The sequence below is a fragment of the Gopherus flavomarginatus genome, chromosome 6, assembly GCF_025201925.1.
Source record: "Gopherus flavomarginatus isolate rGopFla2 chromosome 6, rGopFla2.mat.asm, whole genome shotgun sequence".
Taxonomy (NCBI): domain Eukaryota; kingdom Metazoa; phylum Chordata; order Testudines; family Testudinidae; genus Gopherus; species Gopherus flavomarginatus.
Window position 1 is genome coordinate 19,136,865 of NC_066622.1, and position 21,696 is coordinate 19,158,560.

The 21,696-nt window shown below is 46.3% G+C and overlaps 2 protein-coding genes across 2 annotated transcripts in view; one reads left to right on the forward strand and one right to left on the reverse strand.

Annotated features, from left to right (window-relative positions):
• Positions 1 to 744: 744 nt before the first annotated feature.
• Positions 745 to 6,815, forward strand: LOC127053530 (protein B4). Its single transcript, XM_050958405.1, has 5 exons — positions 745 to 760; positions 3,300 to 3,583; positions 4,309 to 4,447; positions 5,915 to 5,973; positions 6,351 to 6,815. The coding sequence occupies exons 1-5, from the start codon at positions 745 to 747 to the stop codon at positions 6,813 to 6,815; spliced, it is 963 nt and encodes a 320-aa protein (XP_050814362.1).
• Positions 6,816 to 11,319: 4,504 nt separating this feature from the next.
• Positions 11,320 to 21,696, reverse strand: part of PLXND1 (plexin D1) — a 131,315-nt gene continuing 120,938 nt past the window's right edge. Inside the window, exons 34-36 of the mRNA XM_050958351.1 lie at positions 18,250 to 18,390; positions 15,763 to 15,837; positions 11,320 to 14,182 (exon numbers count right to left, since the gene is read on the reverse strand). Coding sequence (XP_050814308.1) covers positions 14,066 to 14,182; positions 15,763 to 15,837; positions 18,250 to 18,390 — 333 coding nt within the window. The 3' untranslated portion in view covers positions 11,320 to 14,065. The remainder of the gene's footprint in view (positions 14,183 to 15,762; positions 15,838 to 18,249; positions 18,391 to 21,696) is intronic.

The window sequence follows — 21,696 nt, forward strand, 5'->3', positions numbered from 1 at the left end:
AGGGACCCTCCCCAGGCGGTGCCAGTGAGTGAGGGTGGAGGAAGGTGAGCGACGGAGGGAGGGGGGATGGAGTGAGCAGGCTGGGGCCTCGGAGAAGGAGCGGGGCAAAGGTGTTCGGGTTTGTGCGATTAGAAAGTTGGCAACCCTCGCCTGTCCCTGTAAGGTGTAAGTGCTCAAAGAACATGGCCTCAGTATGCTCAGCCATGTATGTATTCCCATCACCTGTATGCTCTGAACAACTGGAATGGTCCATTCCGTTAAAATCAGTGATGCATCACCCATATCCCACTGTCTACTGCCGCTTTGGCACATGAGCTGACACAGCGCATGGTTTCACTCGTAAATTACATTTCCCAAATGAGGGGCTGCTACTTTAATCTGTAAATTGAAAGCGATTGTTAGACTAACTCACAAGAAACTCTCTCATTTGTGGAATCCTTCCCCTGAATATTCTCCTCAGCGCCCACCAGCCTGTTGCAAAGAGTTGGCAAACTAAACTCAGCACTGCTGCCACCTGTTCCCAATCTTGTTGGCACTGGGATTTGAACAAGAATAATTAGCAGCTGCCAACTGCAGACCTCTCAATTAAGATGCTAATCAGAGGAATTAGCAGGAAAGTGAGATGAACCTGTCAATAAAGCCTGCTTTGCAGCCAGCTTAGCTAGGCCTCTTTTAAGATAAAGTTTTGTTTGTGGGGTTGTTTTTTTGTTTTAAAGTTTAGTGTCAGTATTTGAGCTTTTTGTAATGGACCTGAAGCCAGGTAAGGAAAGACACTTAACCAATGCTTTGAATTTGCATGCCTCTTCCTCCTTTATTTTTTTGTCTCCACTGAATGTGAAGTCCAAGTTCTGATCCCCTTTAGCACAAATGAATCCTCTTGGGTATCAATCTGTATCATTCTTATTTTCTTACTAAACTGTAGCCTCTCTGGGAAGGGGCTGAACTTGGCTTCTCTTGGTTTATTTAAAGGAACTTAACCCCCTGAACTCTTTTGGCCTGATGAAAAGCTCTGGGCTCCACTTAGGGTAGTCTGTGGGGAAGCTGGTGTGTATGGAGCTTAGAGGGCTTAAGGGAGAAAAGGTCTAAACTTCCTGGAGTCTGGCTAGTGTGCAAGAGGCTCTTCAGCATCTTCATGCTGCTTTGATAAATGACATTACTAAGGCAGCAGGAGGTAGCTGTGTTAGTCTGTATCCACAAAAACAACAAGCATTCGGGTAGCACCTTAAAGACTAGCAGATTTATTTGGGCATAAACTTTTGTGGGTAAAAAAAAAAAAAACACTTCTTCAGATGCATGGAGTGAAAATTACAGATGCAGGCATTATATAATGAGACATGGAGAGAAGGGAGTTACCTCACAAGTGGAGAACCAGTGTTGACAGGGCCAATTCAGTCAAGGTGGATGTGGTCCACTCCCAATAATAGATGAGGAGGTCTCAATTCCAGGAGAGGCAAAGCTGCTTTTGTAATGAGCCAGCCACTCCCTGTCCCTATTCAAGCCCAAATTAATGGTGTTAAATTTGCAAATGAAGTTTAGTTCTGCTGTTTCTCTTTGAAGGCTGTTTCTGAAGTTTTTTGTTCAAGAATCGTTACTTTTAAATCTGTTATAGAATGTCCAGGGAGATTGAAGTGTTCATCTACTGGCTTTTGTATGTTACCATTCCTGATGTCCAATTTGTGTCCATTTATTCTTTTATAAGGGACTGTCTGTTTTGGCCAATGTATGTGGCAGAGGGGCATTGCTGGCACATGATGGCATAAATAACATTAGTAAACATGCAGGTGAATGAACCCTTGATGCTGTGGCTGATATGGTTGGGTCCTCCAATGGTGTCGCTAGAGTAGATATGGGGACAGAGTAGGCAACGAGGTTTGCTACAGGGATTGGTTCCTGGGTTGGTGTTTCTCTGATGTGTAGTTGCTGGTGAGTATTTGTTTCAGTATGTGTGTGTGTGTGGGGGGGGTGTCTGTAAGCAAGGACTGGCCTGTCTCCCAAGGTCTGTGAGAGTGAGGGATTGTCTTCCAGGAAAGGTTGTAATCGTTGATGATGCACTGGAGAGGTTTTAACTGGGGGCTGTACATGATGGCCAGCGGTGTTTTGTTGTTTTCGTTGTTGGGCTTGTCCTGTAGTAGGTGATTGCTGGGTACCCATCTCGCTCTGTCAATCTGTTTCCTCACTTCCCCAGGTGGGTATTGTAATTTTTAAGAATGCTTGATAAAGATCTTGTAGACCTTTGTGTCTGTCTGAGGGACTGGAGCAAATTTGGTTGTATCTTAGAGCTTGGCTGTAGACAATGGATCGTATGATGTGTCCTGGATGGAAACCGGAGGCATGTAGCTAAGTATAGCAGTCAGTAGGTTTCCAGTATAGGGTGGTGGTTATGTGGCCATCACTTATTTGCACTGTCGCGTCCAGGAAGTGGATCTCTTGTGTAGACTGGTCCAGGCTGAAGTTGATGGTGGGGTGTAAAATGTTGAAATCCAGGTGGAATTCTTCAAGGGCCTCCTTTCTGTGGGTCCATATGATGTCCCCTAGAGACCCTCCTCTACTTGTGCTACATTGAGGACAAGATCTGAGGAAGCACTGTTCTAAGGCCAACATAAAAATGTTGGCATACTGTGGGACCATGGGGGTACCCATAGCAGTGCCACTGACTAGTGGTACCTTCTGATAGGCAGCAGAATAGCTGTGTGGTTTCCCATTGGACTGGAACTCTTGAGTTCTCTTCCTAGCTTGCCCTTAGGTTTTTTGTGTGACCCTAGATCACTCTGTGCCTCAGTTACCCACCTGTAAAATGTAACTTCCTCTGTCTATTTAGCCTTCAGCTTCTGGGGCTGGAGTGTCTCACTAGGTGTCTGCCTAAACTACAGTTGGAGGTGTGATCTGCAGCTCATCTAGCAAGCATCCTGGAAATACCAGTGATGACATGGCAGCGTGGCCTGCATAAGGCTGCCTGGAACTCTGGAAGTTACCTGCATTGCCAACTCAGGCTGACACCTGCACCACCACGTCCTTGCAGCTATTTTTAGCCACATTTTGGTAGCTTAAAGCTAACACAAGTATGTCTTCCCAAACTGCAAATCTCACCTCCAACTACAGTGTAGACATACCCTGTGTGTTTGTACAGTGCCTAGCACAATGGGATGCTGGACTTCATAGATGCTACTATTAAAAACTGGTTTGTCCGTTCGCCACCTGTGAATTAGCTTTAGCTTTCCTGATAACTACGGTGAGTTAAAAGGGAGATTCATATTGGTGCTTTGGTTACAAGTAAACAACCTCTTCAATTTACTTTTCAGCTGAAGTAACAAGAGTGGCCAGAATATCCAGGATCTTTCACCATAAGGCTAGGGCTAACCACCCGCCAACCCTAAGCATGGTGATTGAAGCTCTGAAGGCCCAAAATGAGAAAAAGGGCACTTCTGTCATAGCCATCAAGCGGTACATCCTTGCCAAGTACCCAGCTGTTGACCCAATAAGGCTAAAATACCTGCTAAAGAAGGCCCTGACTAAAGGTCTTGACCATGGGTACCTGATCAGACCCCAGAACTCTTTGGCATTAGGGGCAACTGGAAGGTTCAAGGTGAGTGAATTGGCTTTCTACAAAGACAACCTTCAGAGGAAATTTTCTGCTAAAGAACCTGTAGCTTTAGGCAACAGTATTGCAATTGTATGGGCCAGGGCTGTTCTACAGATAACTGGGTGGCAGCACACTTTGTGTTGTGGGATGTGCCTCAAATGCCCTCTACAGCAGTATTTCAAAGAGGAGGCTGGATGGGTGACAACTCTGGGCTAGGGAATGTTGTTTCCATTGTTTGTTTAAATGGACAGGCAGGGTTGTGAGCAGGTGCTGTCATCTCTGAGTGGGAGAACATAGTACTAATCACTGAAGAGTGTGTGCTCTGTAAAGGAGCTTGTTGTTAGCTAAAGGTGGATGTGGTATCTTTGCCCTGAAAATATTGATTCCTTTCCTGACTTGGATTCTGGGATGGCCTGGGACAACTAGATGTTACAATGCAGCTGGGTGAATGGGACAATAGGAAGTGACTTCCATCCCAACTGCTCTCCAGCCTTGGCTGCAAGTCTGTAACACGACATCATGAGAGGATGCTACACAAATTCTTACAGCCAAAGGGAAAGGCTCATGTAAGCCACCTGCCTCTAATTCAGTCAACACTTCTAATGCCCGCAGACAAGCTTCTGTTCTTGTTTGGCCCTGGATATTAGCACTACTAAGTTGCTTGGTAGCAAGCCTCAATGCATGTGCTGGAGCAGAGCAGTTTCACTGTTCTGTTCTTGTACTCCTAGCTAGCATCAGAAAAGTCCAAGCTTAAAAAAACCTCTAGGAAGATGGATCCAGCTGGAGAAAAGGCTCTTAAATCAGAAAAGAAGGTGGCACAGAAACCCAAAGCCAAGGTGACTGCTGACAAAAAAGCAAGAAGTAAAGGTAAGGGCTGTTCCTTCTTCCCCTAAACTAATATTCCCTGCTGAGATCAGCTGCGTGCAAGGATGTCAGACCTGTGAATTTTAATGCCACCCAAAAGACAAAGGTCCGTACTCCAGGGAGAGGGCTTCAGGGGTCCCTCTACAGCCGTGAACTTGACTGAGAACTTTAAGTATATAAACTAGAATCCAAATTGCTGATTGCAGGAAACAGTGGTGGAAAGACGGCCTTGCTTTGAAAATTAGCCATGTATTCTGTGTCTATGGTAGGCCTGATCTTATAAAAGTGCAGAACATCTGTAGCAGCCACTGACTTCAAAGGGGCCTCATTTTGGAAATATGAGGATCAAAATTGGCAGCCAGAATCAGTGCCCAATTCTGAGAACATGGCTGGATTTATGAGTCACTCAGCTGAGCAGCACATTACACCCAGAAGCCTGCTGCCTAGTTGCTTCGGGTTAGTCTGTCACCTTAAGTCTTCCTAAAGAACATGTGGTGATATTTAAAGCCCATGACTTCAAAGTGTCTTTTATGGATCTGGGCCTTAAGTACCTGAGAAATGGATTTCTCAGAGCTGGGGAGCTGCCTAAACTAGCCATAAATGAAATGCTGAGGAGAGTGGCTTAGGTGCCCAAGTGGCTGACGCGGTGCGCCTGCTTGATGGCCCAGAGAGCAGTGCTTTCCTCTCCTGGGTGAGACGCTGACGCCTGGTCAGCTGCTTAAGTTGCCCATCCCCTAGCAGCTGAAACGCTCTGTACTGCTCACTTTTCCTTTCTTTTCCTGTGCCCCCAGCTGTCTCTGTGCAAGTGCTATGCTGCCCCCATCCTATTGGCCTGCCTCCAGCCCTGCTGCTGTGGGATCTGACTGCTCTTAGGCATGCTCAGAACACAGCCACAGGATTGGGACCGGCTCGCTATATAGGCATTCCTGTGCCTAGGCTGAGCTCCCTCTTCAGGGACTCTGGCACTTTGGCTTAAGCGAGAGCTCCAAGCATCTCATTGGCTGTGCTGCAACTGGGCTGCTTTGGAAATTCAGATCAGCGGAAACTTAAGTGCCTGGGGCATTTACCCACTAGGGTGCGGGTTGGGCAGCAGCACCTGAGCTTTGCAAACATCAGTGGTGCTTGTTAGGTACCTAAATGCCTCCTTTAAAAATCTGACCCAAAATCAATGGTCCAGTGCTCAAGTAGCTTGTTCTAGCTATCGTCAAGGTGGAGTCAGGGCGACTGCTTTGTAGGTGCTATTTGATACCTGGTATATGTCATAACTGCGTTGATCCCATATGAGGCATTTTTCCCATTAAATTAGCAGGGGCACTTCTAGGTCTGCACTAATAATACCTGAGCTTTGCTTGGAAGCTTAGGCCAGGCAGATCCAGAAACGATTAAATATCATCCTCGTACAGAATTGACAATCTTGTAAACATAAGTAACTGACTCATCCATGTCGTTTCTTTCCCATCTTCTCAACAGATGTGAAGGAGGAGAAACCAAAACCTGTGAGCAAGAAACCCAAGGCAAAATCCACTAATGTAAGTATTGGTTGCCAAACGAAGGAGTCCATCTGTCTACCTTGCTCAGCTCTGTGAGCTCTTCCCTTGTAACTGGCTTTAGGAGCTGCCACTCTTGTATGTTCCTGTTTTAAGGAACTTGCCTGACTCTGTGGGGAATATTGGAAAGGAAACAGCTTCCTGTTCCAGAGTCCTGAAGCATTAACTCTGTTCAGACTGAGAAGGAAATTGGCCCTGCTTGATCAGCTGTTTCTAAAACACATCTTGCCATGCAGAATAAAGGCCACGCTTCTGAATTCAAAGCCGCTGTCTATGAGAATAATAAACTAACTTAGTCACAGGCTTGTGGGTGACCTAGTACATGCTACCGCAGTGACATTAATCCTCCTCTCTCATAGGCCCAGCCCAAAGCTCCTGCTAAGCTGAAGACACCCAGTGATGCTCGAAATGTTGTGAAAGGTGACAGGAAACCAAGTATGAAACAGGCACCTCAAGCCAGGGCGGTTGGGACCAAGAAAGCCACCTCCAAAGGGAAGCCGGCCTCAGAAGCAGATGGTGCCTCCAAAGCAGAGGCAGCGCATGGAGACAAGATCAGCACTTCCAAAGCCAAGGGGGCAGCTCCTGGAGTCACGGCGGCTGCAAAAGCAAAGGTGGCTAAAGGTGAAAATGGGCCGGCCAAAGCAAAGGCCGCTGGTGGGACAAAGAAAACCACTGCCAAAGGGAAGCCTGAGGCAAAGGGCCCTGCGAAAGGCAAGGGGAAGAAGCCTGAGGCAGCCACAGGCTATCTGCTCAGCAAAGAGAAGGATGCAAGAGAAGGTAAAGCCTCTAAAACCGGCAGCAAGCTTGGCAAGAAAGCAAACTAGGGCTTCCCTGCCCTGAAGGGACAACTGCTTGGGTGGGGGATGGGGCACGTGTGCAAAATGGCCATCCCCAGCCTGAGGAACATGGCAGCTCTGTCTCCCAGTTCCAGATGGGCCCCAACAATGTGTTTTTAAACTATATGCTGAAGTGTGCTCCAGTCACTGCTGTTCACATCTCTTTTTTAATCTCTGGTGAACTAAGCTAACTGATTTTAATCTTTTGTGTCTTTTTTTCAATAAAGTTACTGCATCCTAATAACTAAATCTTGTTACTGGAGTCATGTTCCTCCTGCCTGGGTTAAGGACCTGGCAGGTCATCTTGACCCACCCTGTCATAACCCTGGAAACTGCGAAGCATCAATTCCTTCTGCCTCTTCCCTCCCACCCTCAGCAAACCTAGCTAGGCTGAAACCTGAGCTTGAGTCCAGCTGTGGTGGATTCCAGCCTCATAATCAGGACAGTGATAAATGCCAGTTGGGTGAAAGGGAGCAAACTGCTAGTGTGGCAGCAGTCCAGGCTGGGGGTGGGGTGGGGAGAATAGCATAGAGCTAATGAACAAAATACATTCAGGGCTGGATTTCCATAATGGGAACTGCAGCCATGTCCTGCAAACATGCCCTCTGGCTCCAGCTGGTGTTGGGTGTCCAGCCCTCATGAACCCATAGGTTGCTGGGTTGCATTAGTTATATGAACGTGAGGAAAGGGCCCAAGCCATCAATCGCAACTGTAGTGACATTCAGCCTCCGAACTTCTGTGGTCTAGTGCTAATGATTAGGGCAGAAAAGCTAGGATTTAATTGGAGGCTAAGGACTTGCAAACTAGCACGTGCTAAAAATCCCACTTGCTAGAAGGTCTGAACTCTGGCACTGCTGTGTGTGTGGTGCCCTTCTTAGCAAGGCCACCACTGGATGCTGGCACTATATGGCTTGTAATTTCTAATAGGAATAGCACCAGGTAGCTACAGATGTCCTAGGCCCTCTTCATCTGTGCCTGTTGCACCAGTGTGTGTAGAGTGTCGAAGCTGGTGATGGTTAGATGGATCACAGTGGTAGGGTGGATCTAGCTGTGCACCTGGCATTTCCTCTCCCTACCCCAGGGGCTTTGGATAGACTCATTGATCTGGTCAGTGCCCCATAAGACTCCCACCTTCAGGCAGAATAACTGCTGTTTGTCCTGCTATAGGGCTCAAGGGAGTTGAGAACTTATTTCTCCCACTCCTTCCAATTGACTCAATGGCATGTGGACAAATCCTTAACTGGATTTGTATTCTCTGTGGGGAAACTCCATAGTAGTAATGACAGCCACTGCTCTTCCTTACCCTCTGCTGTGCTTACACCTGTACTTAGTAGGTCTCAGTGTCACACCACAGAGGTAGAACAGCCCCCATCTCCTTTCCTCATGCCTGGGGGTGTGGAGCCTGAGCCCAGTGAATGAGACACTCCAGCCTGTCCTAGTGGAGCAGGCCAGCCACCAAAACAACAGAAGCCAAATGGGCTCTGCTTCTGCCCCCTGCCTGTGGTACCCTTAACTCCTTCGCTGTTGCTCCCAGTGCAAGTGAAGCAGGTTCTAGTATCAGGTTGCTTATCAATGACCAGAGCAGAAAGGACCCAGAGGAAAGAGGGTTTCCAGGTGTCTGGTTTCTGACTGGAGTGCGCAGCTGACCAGATGCTAGAACTCCAGTTACCTGCAGTAACTGGCCTCAGAGAGAGACCTGATTTCCCTCCCCCACTGGCCCCTCTCTCCAGGGACTGACCTCCCCTACTGTGCCTTCATTTCCCCAGACCTTTGCTATGCCTTTTGATCCTGCTGTACCTCAATTTCCCCTCCCCAGGCCTTCACTCCAGGGACTGCCCTGATTTACCCACCCTGGCCACTCACTCTAGGGAGCAACTCCCCTGTGTCTTGATTTCTCCACCCTAGCCCCTTGTCCTGGGGACTGACCCCTGCTGAAGTCACTAAACCTAGCTAAGTATCAGAGGGGTAGCCGTGTTAGTCTGGATCTGTAAAAAGCGACAGAGTCCTGTGGCACCTTATAGACTAACAGAAGTATTGGAGCATAAGCTTTCATGGGCGAATACCCACTTCGTCAGACACGTGGTGGAAGTTTCCAGAGGCAGGTATAAATATGCAGGCAAGAATCAGTCTAGGGATAATGATATAAGGTGCCACAGGACTCTTTGTCACTGTAAACCAAGCTAGTTACTAATGGCCAAAGGCATTTCTAGGGTGGCCAGATGCCTGGTTTTTGACCAGGAAATCTAGTTGACAAAGGGACCTTACGGTGTTTAGGTCTGCTGCCTGGACACTCAAAGTCTGGTTACTGTGAGCGGGGGAGGCAGGGAGGTGCTGGGTCGTCACCTGCTACAGCCCTGACTTAGGCGGGACACATCATACTTTACTTTCATCAGGCAGCTGCAGCTAAGGTTGCCAATTTTCTATGTACACAAAATGGAACATGCCCTGCCCCTCCCATCAGCTGAGGCCCTGCCCTCACTCACTCCATTTCCCTGCTCTCCTTTTGTCACTTGCTGTCCTCACCCTCATGCACTTGCTCATTTTCACCAGTTGGCCCCAGGGGTTGGGATGTGGGAGCGGTGAGGGGCTGTGGAGTGAGGCCAGGGATTTGGGGAGCAGGAGGATGCTCTGGGCTGGGACTGAGGGATTTGGAGGGTAGGAGGGGGCTCATGCTGGAGCAGGGGGTTGGGGTACAGAAGGGGTGCAGTCTCCAGGTCATGACTACCTTTTGAGGATCTAGGTCTAAGCTCCTCTTTGTTCTTCTGCATTTCACTCTGGGCTACCTTAACCATCTCCCCACCCAGCCTGGGTGCTTGAGGTGCCCTGCCTTAGGCACCTAGCTCTCCTCCATGCTGTATGTGGAGACTGGGGGGGGTGCTTAACTCAGGTGGCAGGCTCTTGGGTAGAGATGGCCACTGGTGTGGGGCTGGCCCTAGCTGACAGGAAATGCATGATAGAGGGGCTCATCACCTTTTTATGTTTGCATGAGATTTCATCGTAGCTGTTAGTGTCACAGACCTAGGCAGCTTTTGCCCTGGCCTCCATGTTCAGGAAATGAGCATGCACGTACTCTCAAGCGAGAAGCATTACCCGAAAGTTACCGTTGGGGCTAGGCAAATTTTGTGGTCAGCCATTTCCAGGACCCCCCCCCCCCCCGAGGGTGGTAACGAGGCACCTGTAAATCTCCTAATTAGGAGAAACCTGGCCAAAAAACTGAACACGTCATTACCCTTATAAATTGCCCACCGTGCAAGCAGTGGGCAGGGAGAAAACGCAGAAACCTGTATCCGTAACCGAGACTGATCAACTCGAGGTCTCCCTCGGCTCCGTGTTCTCAGAAGCCTATCAGTCTGCCAGTGGTAATGAAACGTTTGTGGTTTGTGTGTGTAAGTATGCCTAGCTGCTAATTCTGCTAACTAACTGAGCCTGTAATCGTGTTCTAAGCCGGAGACGAAAGCCGATTCCAGCTGCCCCAAGGCTCCTGCTAGGGGAAACCCGCTAACCAGGAAACCTTGAACGCAAGGGGGATTGGCCGGAGTCTCACGGCAATCTTTAACTTTCTTATCGCATTTTTTTTTACTTAGACGAGTAATTGCATTTATGCTTAATAATAGCACCAATAGCACCTTTACTAACCCTTGGAAGGACCTGAATAACTACTGGGACTTAGAGCAGTACCAGGGTCAGCTTCTGTTTGTAATTGCAGTATTTTTATTATTTGTTCTAGTATTATATTGTAGGCCCAAGTTGTAACTAGTATTAAGTTGTTCCTCATCCTCACTTGTGATCCATTCAATAAACCCTCAATTTTAACCCCATGACTCATTGTTGCGTTATCCCCATTGCTACCTTCAGGGCACTTTGTCACCCCTCCCGAGGACATCCAGTGATCGAGCCTCCGCCCTATCCCAACGCTCATTACCCGGTAGATAACGGGCACCTTGTGACCATATCGGTGGAGCGAGGGGCGAGAGTAATCAGTAATCAACAGTAGCGTGGGAGCTGAGCACCCAGTAGTGTGCATAAATGGATGTAGCTAAACTTAGCCATCATATAAATCCTCAGCTATGATGAAAGTAGCCAGCCCTGTGCAGTAGAATGCAGCCATCTTTCTCACATTTGGAAGCATAAAATAAGGTGACCAGAGAGAAAATGTGAAAAATCAAGACACAATTTCCCCCCCCCAGCCAGCATTTACAGTTGCATATATAAAATATAGCCATTAATAGTGCAACAGTCCTGATAACAGTGGGATGTCTGAGCACCCTAGCTTAAAAAACTACAGTGAGATTCTACCTTTGAGCAGGCTTGATACTGTAGTACTGTATGTGACACCACTCTTCACTCAACCAGTGTGCAAATAAATTCCTTCATGAAGGTGTAGGAGAAACCTGAGGTTGAAATCAGCCATGCGGCAAGGCAACTGTTATGGTGTATCTGCTGTACAGATTTTTTTTCCCCAAATGCTGTTGGCCAAAAACTTTCCCACACGTTTGATCACCATGTTTTATTACAAAGATAAGTTTTCAAAGATTCCACCAAATAGCAGGTAAGAGACCCACACTGACAAATACATGACAAAGTTAAAAATATATTACAAAGGGTCAGGGTCAAGACAATACAGCCAACCCTCAAACTCTGTTGCTTCCAAAGGGCTGAAGCAAAGAGCATGTTTCCGTTTTTGTTTTTGTTTTGCTTTGGAAAAAAGATTAAATAAGCATAGGCCATAAGGCAAGCTTGCCAACCACAGCACCTGGAGCAGATCCATAGCCTCACACTAATTAGCCTGTTACCTTCCCAGTGTTTCAACACAGGGATCACCATCTCATGGGACCATCCCCTTGCACCCCTTCATCACACCCACTGCCCTATGCTCTGACATGTCTCACCTTCAGCGTCCCCGCATTGGCCCTGTGTGTATCTGGCAGCTGTTCACAGTTTTTAAAGAAGAAAAATTAAGTTTTTTAAAAGAATCTCTTTCAAAATAAAATGTAGCCCAGCTACATTTGTAACATTGCTAGGCTGAAGCCACTTATTCAGCAACTACAGACAGACTTCCACAGTGTATGTACGTTTCTGCAGTTCTGGTTAAGCTTTTCTTTCCCCTCTCCCCTCCCCCCTCCCTCCCAATAAAGTGTGTAATTTTTAAAATCTATAGAATATAAAATCAGCTGTGCTGCTCCAAATCCCCATAGTCTATACTCAAGGCATTTCTAAAACGTTTGTGACAGAGGCCCTGGCAATGATCTATCCAACGGATATATATATATATATATATATATTTTTTTTTTTTTTTTTTTGGTTGAACCAAAATAGCTCACTGCCAGCTTGATTCTTAGCCAAGTGCTCAGCCAAGTGCATTATGGAGAGTCCCCTTTAAACCCTGCCTTGGGTGAGGTAGTGGCTTTTTTTTTTTTTTTTTTTTTTTTTTTTGGTACTATGAAAGTTTGGTGCCAAACTGGATTTGTTCATGGGCAGTTCGGCTCCTCTTGCATTCATGTGCTTGCTTCTGGTAAGTGCAGCAAGCGAAGGCTCCATCTCTAAAAGGGAGCCATGGAATTGTGGTGTAGTCCTGCACCAGTGGACAACAAGGGAGAAAGAGTGCTTGTATTCTAAAGTGCTGCCTTTCTGCAAGCAGCATAAAGGAATCGGCAAGAGCGCCATTCGGGTGACATTTTTCTCTGTTATACCAGTGTAAATCCAGAGACAATGTAGAAAAGTTGCTCCAAGTCACAGCAGTTACTCCAGCTTTACAGGCATGTAACTCCATTGCCTTGGAGTGACTTAAATGGAGTTACTCTCTATTTACACTGGCTTAACTGAGGGCGGACTTTGTCCCGCAATAGCCTAAAATAGTTGGAGTCATTCCAGCTTGCAGGGATTGCTAGATAGGCATCTGGAGTCACACTACATTTTCTTTGATGCTGTTTGGGCTGATACAGCAATAACCTTCTATTCATTTTAAGTTAATAGCTGCGGCCATCAGCATGCCAGACACAGCAAGCCCAGAAGCTGTTTTAGGAACAGACCCATAATACTGGCCCTGATTAAGTTTATTTCCATCACAACATCCTACATTTTCACCAGTCCCATGAGTATAACTCAGCTGCTGAGCACCGTGTGAGCTCCAGAAGATGTTCAGAGGGACTACCTGCCATTGGAGCACAGCTTTGGTCAATTCTGTACTGTTCCACCAGTGTAGATACTAAATAACAAGTTAAACGCCCTGGCATTACTCCAGATTTACACTGAGAAGAATCCAACTGTGGGTTGTGCATGCTGGAAGACAGGGAAGGTGGTATAAAGGGAAGGACACTTTGCCCTTAGACCCCTAACGTATCTTTTCCTTTTACTTCTAGGTAAAAGTATTCCTGTGACCAGCTGGATGAAACGTGGCTATTTAGGGGATATTTGTCAACTCCAGTTCAGTGTGTGCACAAACATCTGGGAAACTTGGGGAAGTGGGAACAGCTGCCCCGATTTGTTCCTCTCTGACATTGTCAAATGGACAATACACTCCTTCCAGCTAGGTAATTACCATTTCCATTAGGGGTAAAGTGCTTTCGCATGTCTTGACTACTTCGGAAGCAATCTCACTGTCTAGTCCATGAGTTCCCCACCTGGCACAAGTTGCAGATGGAGTGGTTATGTTTACACATACAGTACAAAAATAAAAGGCACAAAAAACATCTACTGCAGCAGATAGTGTACAGTAAACAGAGTCCCTGGTATTTAAAACATACAGAAGAGGGGTATAATTAAGGAAGTTCTGCTGCTGCTCCAATAGCCTTTGAAATCTCCATTCATCACTCCCTGAGGCTTCCCCGCTGCTTTGCATCCATCATTATCGCTTGCCTAGCATGGGCTCTAGGCCGCAAGGAGTCTCTCTGGAAGCAGGAATGCAGGGAGATGACGGCTGCTCACATGCAGCTTAAAGGAAAATAGAAAGTGGCACATCTCTAGTTCTTGAAAGAGCAAATAAATTATAGGCACCATGCAGTGCAGATCAACAAAAGGGATTTGAAGTGATTTGAAACGTTGTTTGGTGGCTTCTCATCCCTTGCTGGCTCATCTCACCAATGGCCATGCCCACCAACAATGTGGTGACACAGTAACCGTAAGAGACACAATCAAATATATATCTACATGTATATATTTTGTTTAAAGGCATGTTCCCTAGTGGACAGTGCACTACAGAGAAGGTCACTTCCAGGAGCTGGTTCGGTCCAGAGCACCCCCTAAGCCTCACTGCAGCACTCATAAATATTGTCCTCCATGAGCGCGATCACTTGCTCAAACTTGTGCTGCAGCTGCGTGCGTCTCGTGGTGGGGTTGGAGTCTAGGGCATTCACTATCTGTAGGAGCAAGAGCAGTGAGGCGATTAATGCAATGTGCCAGCCTTGACCTTTCTGTGTTCCAAACAAGTGGTGTGGGGACAGGATGACCCATCCAGGTGTAGTGTCCTGATGAGGTGTGGAGGAGGGGGTTATTTGCCCTGTTACTGGATTTTTTCAGCATCCCCCCACCCCGGCCTTTCGTTAAGCATTTTTGGAGCCACAGATTGCTGACTAATCCAGGCTACATTTCACTTTCAACCATCCTTGCCAAACAGAAGAGAATAGATTACTGGTTTTCCAAGCAGCCAAGGGATTGGAGAGAGAGAAAGAGAGAGAGAAAAAGAGAGAGAGAGTGTGTGTGTGTGTGTGTGTGTGTGTGTGTGTGTGCGTGTGTGTGTGTGTGTGCGCGTGTGTGTGTGTGCGCGCGCGCGCGCGTGTGCAGGCTGCCACCTCAGAGCTCGGCCAGCTCACTATAAAACAAATAGGACTGCATTAGGACTGCTCTTTAAAGGCCTCCTTTTCCACATCCACAGATTTGTGGGGACAATTAACTGTGGGTAGAAGTGAAGGCACATAGACATCTGGCTATCTGATTTGCGGGTGCAACAAGGACTTACCTACATGCTCTCATTTGCATCCACAAACACTTGCAAGAGCAAACTTCAGGCCAGAAGAAGGGAGAATGACTTGTAAATTGAGATCTGTTCTGAATTCTCTGGTGAGCTGACAAAAGGGTTGAAAATGCACCTAGATTTTAAAAAATCTGTGATTGACTTTACAGGAAGGAGAGGGAGAGGATTGAGTGGACACAGAGAGAGAGAGACACCAGACAGATACGGATATCCTAGCTCCTCAGCTAAGGCCATTCCATCAGTAACGAAGAACAGTCTCTTCCTTGTTCGGACTCTTTTCGGTGGGACTGAGGACTGATAAATCACAAAAGGACATCAGAGAGACAAGGTAAGGAAGGTCATATCTTTTATTGGACTAACTTCTGTTGGTGAAAGAGACAAGCTTTTGAGATTACACAGAGCTCTTCTTCAGATCTAGAACTGTTGTAATCCAGTGGCTCTATTCGGTCCATGATTTTTAGAATCTAGCAAAGTTATGAATTTAAGTTTATAGCATAACTCTGTTGGACACGAAAAATCATGGATCGAATAGAGACACTGGATTTATGGCTTATTAAAACAATTTATAACCCATTAACACCTCCTCCCCACTATCTCTCTCACCCCTCCTGGTTCTTTCCCCTCACTACATCTGGAGGGGTATTAATGTGCCACTTCACCTTGAATAGTCCCTTGACATATGTATTTACTTATGCTACGCAATCTCTTCCACTTTACATTTAGCTGTGACACTCTGAGTACCTTTCCCAGACTTGCAGAAAAGCTCTGTGAAGCTTGGAAGCTTGTCTCTCTCACCAACAGAAGTTGGTCCAATAAAAGCCATTACCTCACCCACCTTGTCACTCTAATATCCTGAGACTGATATGGCTATACCAATGCTGCACATAAAAGGACATCAGATATTTCCCCACAGTTACCTGGAATGCTGAGTACTGACTTCACCTCCAGACAAATGAAGCTGCTTACCTGAGTGCGGTATCTTTTGGCATATTTGTATATTTCAGCCATGGCCACGTTGGTGTTGAACTCATTCCGGTATTTCTTCATAAAAGATAAAACAAACAGGGGAGGAATATTAATCCAAATGCAGGAATGTAGTCCGTTCCACAGAAAGCAACTGGAGTAATAAAAGGCTTAGATCTGATTTGCTGTAAGTTAACACTGGATCAAAATCCTTGGACTCTTGTTCCTGTCTATGTTATTCAAGATATATGTTATACTTGTTCAGTGACTTCAGAGGCAAAGGCCAAAATTTATTCCTGGCACAAACAGGGCCCACCTCCATAGATTACAGTGGGAGTGGCATTTATTTATGCTAGGGATGAATTTGGTACTATTTTAATAATCCTATACAGCACCATTCACCTGTAGATCTCTGTGATGGGGTGTATAACCCAGCCTGAGGTGTATATCCCAATTAATCCACCTAGTTGCATGTGAAGGGTGGGCCAGGATTCATTAAAGCTGAAGGCAGCTGGGGAGGAGCTGGGTGGCTCTATAAAGGCAGCAAGTCGAGGGCAGAAGGGGTCTGCAGGGAGTGAAGGGAGAATGCTGTAGTCACTCTTTTGGTGGCAGAGAGCAGAGGAACAGGATGCAGCAATTGGCTGTAGCAGTTCTGATGGTGTTGGGTGCCCCTCCTGGATAGCTGGGCCCGGAGGTAAAGGGGAAGAACTGGGTCCACCAGGAAGAGGCCAAACCCAAGAGCAGGAGGTGACCTGAAGCAGCTTAGCAGGGATAAAACTTACAGTCATGGAGGCCTGAGGAGTTTAATGCTACAGAGAGCTCTGATGCGAGGGTTGCAGTGGATCGGGAACACAGCCAAGAGCAGGAACCAGATCCCCAGGGAGCGAGCCCTGGGAGGCACTCGCACTATTAGAGCCTGCAAAGAGGCTGGACTGGGAGAAAGCTTGGGGGAAAAAAGCTATAGTAGGAAGAGGTCCAGGGAGACAGCAGCAAGGAGGCTGGTGGAGCAGACTTTGGCTTATAGGGCTATAGGGTCCCTGGACTGGGTTTCCCTACCAGTCACTGGGCAGGTGATATGAGGCCCCGGAGAAGGGGCAAAGGATGACTGAAAACTCTGAGTGAAGGGCTGTAGAGATGATGCGACGCACATTCAAGGGCCAAAGGCCAGATGAAAGGTTTAGACCCTGGTTGGACTTCTTGTTATCTCGGAAAGGGTGGAACTTAATGGTGACCTGGCCAGAGGGCTGAATTGTGAGACGAGACAGCTCACAGTGAGACCTGAGTTTCTGTTGGCAGAAGTGCTAGGGAGCAAAAAGCCGCATGCCAGCCGCGTGTCAACCCTTCCACAATCTGCAAGCACATCACAGAGGTGGGTCAGAAAGAGCTGGTTGGGAAAAGTCTGACAAAATACCTTTTATTGGAATTTGCAGATTTGTTAACTGAAATGCTTTTGTGGAGATGGTTCTATTTTGATGAAGTGCCGATGGAACCCAGGCAGAAAACCTGACTGTCAGGCAGTTTTTGAAACATGCCTAGTTTCCTAGTTCAGCGTCCCAGTAGCTCATCAGACAGATTGCCTCAGAATTGGGGATCTCAGGGCTTTTAGACTCTTTGGGAAGCTGGCTCCCTCGGCTTCCAACTCCAAAGAGCAGGGTGCTTGGGTAGCCAGCTGGCCTCAGAGCCATGGGAGACCTGGTTCCCAGCGCCTTGGCAGCCTGCCAGGCAGAGTTTTGTTAAAAACAAATCTAAATGGAATGTTTCAGTTTTCCGAATCAATTTTTTTTTGTTTCATGGAGAACATCAAAATTTTGTTTTCATTCCAAATCATCTGCAAACTGGAATTATTGTTCTCAGACCAGCTCTATTATCCTCATTTTATAGTGGGGAAACTGAAGCTCTTAGCAGTGAAATCACAAACAAAGACACTGGTAGACCTGGGCACAGAACCCAAGTTTGTTCACTCCCAGTGCAGGGAAGCGCTCGTCCACCCTGATGTGCTAGAAAGAACCTTAGCTTCAGAGTCAACTGCCTGTTGGTTCATCAGAATTCTTCTGTCTTCACAGCAGCACATCGCTCATTCCTACCATGGTCCTCTTTAGGGCAAATAAACTGCGCCAATGCCTGACAATTTGAAGGTTGGAGCCAAAGAAATTGGAGTTAGTGGCTGTGGCTGTAAGTTTATACAGAGTGAGGAGAAATGATTTGTCCTTTTCTGTTCCTCCTTCAGCATTAGCATGCTGAACACCAGTGCCCTGTGCTGCACTACCCCATGTCCTGTACTGCAGACAGCTGATCCCTGCCTGCTGTTCCTATAAGTTACCTACCAATCTTGTGACCATTACAGCAGCCAGAAAAGACATGCTCAGTAGCTTGGAGAACACCACCACAGTCCCACAACAGATTCTGTGGGGCTGCTCCAACTCCAACAGACACCAGTGGGTGTATGAGTGGACCCCCTTTAAAGCTACTGTGGCTTTGCGGATTTCTTACCCGTGACTCCTCTGCGAGATGTGCATTCATTTCCTGCTCACTGAGAGGCGGCATGTCGTGGATCTGTTTGTAATAGTGCTGCACTATTTTCCTATACTCTGGAATCTCCTTGGCATACAGTAGTTTATTGGTAGGTGAGTCCTAGAGAGAGAGAGAGAGAGAGATGGATACTTCATTGGGTCCAAGGCTCACGGCTTATTCCCTGATCATCTGGGCTTCACATTGGAAGGCTAATATAAAGTTTTTAAAACAAGAACTTCAACTGTGTTAAGGAAAAAGCTAAACTTTTGGGTTCTGGGTTTAACCAGTAAGATGCACAAAATGTGTGCACTATTGCATGACTAATGTGCACACACAACTGCTAAGACTGCATGTAAATCAGGGTACTGGGTACATACATGATAAGGTGTTGCCCAAGTTTACACATTCATTTTTGGCACGCAGACTGTTTAAAAATCAAGTTCTTTATGTCATGTTGGTGGGAGGGACTGAGCTTTGCATGTTGACATATTGGCCTTGGATTCTTTTTCAATAGAGGTTTGATTTATTTTTAGTTGTCTAAAACAATGTGTCCAGCTCAGATTGTGTCTGATCGAGTGCATGTCAATTAATAAAGGGAAAATACCAAATTCACTTTGTTTTGTCCAAGTGGGACATTAATCATCTCATTCTCCCTGCCCAGCTATCAGGGATGGTATAGCCCCACCAGCACCCACTCAGGCAAAAGTCCGAGCAAATTGGTGGGATCAAATTGATCCTCCAGGTAATGCCATTCCTTTCAATAACATTACCCTGGGAATGACCTGGGCCTATTACCTTTACATTGTGCCCTGCAGGTCAAGACTGTCCGTTGGGACAAGGAAGGGATGAAGTTCTAGACTGAATGACGCTGGACTGAGACTAGCCTGTCCCAGCCCCTAGACACACAAGTCCAGGGACTGTTAGCAACAGCACACCAGCTGACCCCAAATGTTGCAGCTACACAGGGAGGGGATGGGTCCTTCAGCTAGAAAACCAGGTAAGGCCTTCAAGGTTGCTATCAGCACCTTGATATGCACCGGGCCATAACCAGGAAGCCAGGGAAGCACTTAGGACACTGTTGCAATATGGGGTGTGGCTAGCACTAGTAAGGGTATGTCTACACTTTTTCTGGAGGTGTAATTTCCAGCTTGAGGAGACATAACTGTGCTAGCTCTGGTGGCATATAATGGCAGTGTAGCTGCTGTGGTGGGAGAGGCTACCCATCCCACATACATCCCTAGCATCTCCCATGGGATAACGCTTGGGGCCGCTGGTCCTTTCCACCACTTATGCTGCTGTGGTAGCACTTCTGTTTTTAGGGTACTAGCTAGTGCAGGCATGTTCCCTGGAGGTGGAACTTATACTGTCAACTCAAAGTGGAGACATACCCTTATTAAATGGGCAGCAGCATTCAGCATCAGCTGTAGGGTCTGAGTGGTTTCAACCCTACAGACTGCGTTCGTGCAATGCCCTGCATATTTATATAGCCTATTTATAACATTTCCTTTACAAAGCTCAGGGAACCAAACTTCCTCTTAGTTATTTCTCAGTTTCTGTTCGCATATGTATTATAAATTGTGTGTTGGTACAGGGACTGCATGTTACAGTTTATTACATACAAGGAATACAGATATATGTGCTCTGATTCTAATCTCATACCAATTTAAACTGGGAGTAACGCCATTGAAGGCAGTGCAATTACATCAGTGCAAGGCTGGTGACATACTGTATATACAGGCCACTTTACTTTTATGCGGGAGATTTATTCTTCCCACATTACTCAACGATTCCTTTCTTATGCTATTGTGTTTCTGAAAACATTTCCATCTGCTGTCTGACCCCAGCTGACCCCCCCCTTCTCTAATCGACAGTTTGACAAGGACAAATGATAGGTGTTTCGTAACAGACTTAAAAATGTTCAAAACCCAAACAAACAAAAATCAAGCACTCATTAGATCTTCCTCAAGTATTAAATCTCTCCCAGTAAAGACTTCCTGATGCTTTTAATTTAGGTGGAATGCGCTGCTCCGACACCCAGCCCCACACAGGGTGTGCTCTGCGTCACATACTGCACCATGAGGACATGATTTACAGCACTCATGCATAAAACGTATTTATGTCAGGAAGTTTCAGATGTCAACACCAAACTCAGCGGAGCCAAAGGGAGGACAATAAAACACACACAACCTCTCTTCCTTCTAGCTGCTTGAGCTATGGCGTTTGAGGATGATGTGAGTTACATGGGGATAAAACAGATAGCAGTGAGAGGAGACCCAGGCCCATGCTTTCTAGACTGCTGTATATTTACAGTCTATTCCTTGAGTCCTTACTTCCATGATTTCAATTAGACTGTTTGTTGGATAAAGAGCTGCAGGATTAGGCCTATAAGGACCAATAACTGTTCTGAAATACTAACATTTATCTGTGGTAAAGTGCAGAGGGTAGCCTCAGCAACATAAAATCCCAAGAGGAAGCTAGATGCTTGGGCCTGATTCTGAGCTCCCTCAAATCAAGAGTAACTTCACTGAAGTCAATGGTGTTACAGCGAGGTAAAATCACTGACTGAGTAGAATCAGATGCCTAGATAATAGGATGATGGGCATATTCAAAATAGTTAGGGTAGAACTAAACTGATTAATCCTATGTGAATTGATGGCGCCTAGATCTGCCTCCTGATCTTGGCAAGGTCTCTGAGGCAAAAGCACTCACTCTTGCTTAGCCACATGTAGTTGTAGAGTTACATAATCAGAGCACTGCTCACCTGAACAAACCGGGACATGTAGCTTTTAGTTTTACAACACTGAAAATGATCCCTTCTGGAAACACCACCAGGACTTAATAAAGAATGATCGCTTTTCTGTAGGTGTGGTTGAACTGCCTAGAGACCAGAATACCCTATGATAGCCCTGCCAGAAATCAAATGACCTATTAAAAGGACTGGATGCTCTTTAGGGCAGGGACTGTGTCTTTGTATATGTTTGTAATGCTCTTAGCACAATGGGAGCTGATCCTGATTTCTGGCTACTATCATCATAAAAATAAATAAGACCCTGATCCTGCAAACAATTACATATGTGCTTAAAACAGAAGTTAATGTCCCCGCTCGTGTGTACAATAAAGCACGTGTAACTGCTTTTCAGGCTTGGGGCATAAATAAATAATCTCTCTCTTGCTGTCATGTTTTCAGAGTATTTTCGATAGGCCCCTGTAAGATTTCATACCTGTTTGATTCCACAGGACTTTTCTATACAGGACAAACAATACCTCATGCTGTTGGGCTGAGCAACACAGAGATCTTGCTTTATAAATATTGGAATATGTGCAGGATGAGAGCCTCATACTAACAGTACTTATCTAGCACTTGATATTTCCAAAGAACTTTATGTAAGTGGATTTGGTAACCCTTTAATTCCTGAAGTAGGTTAA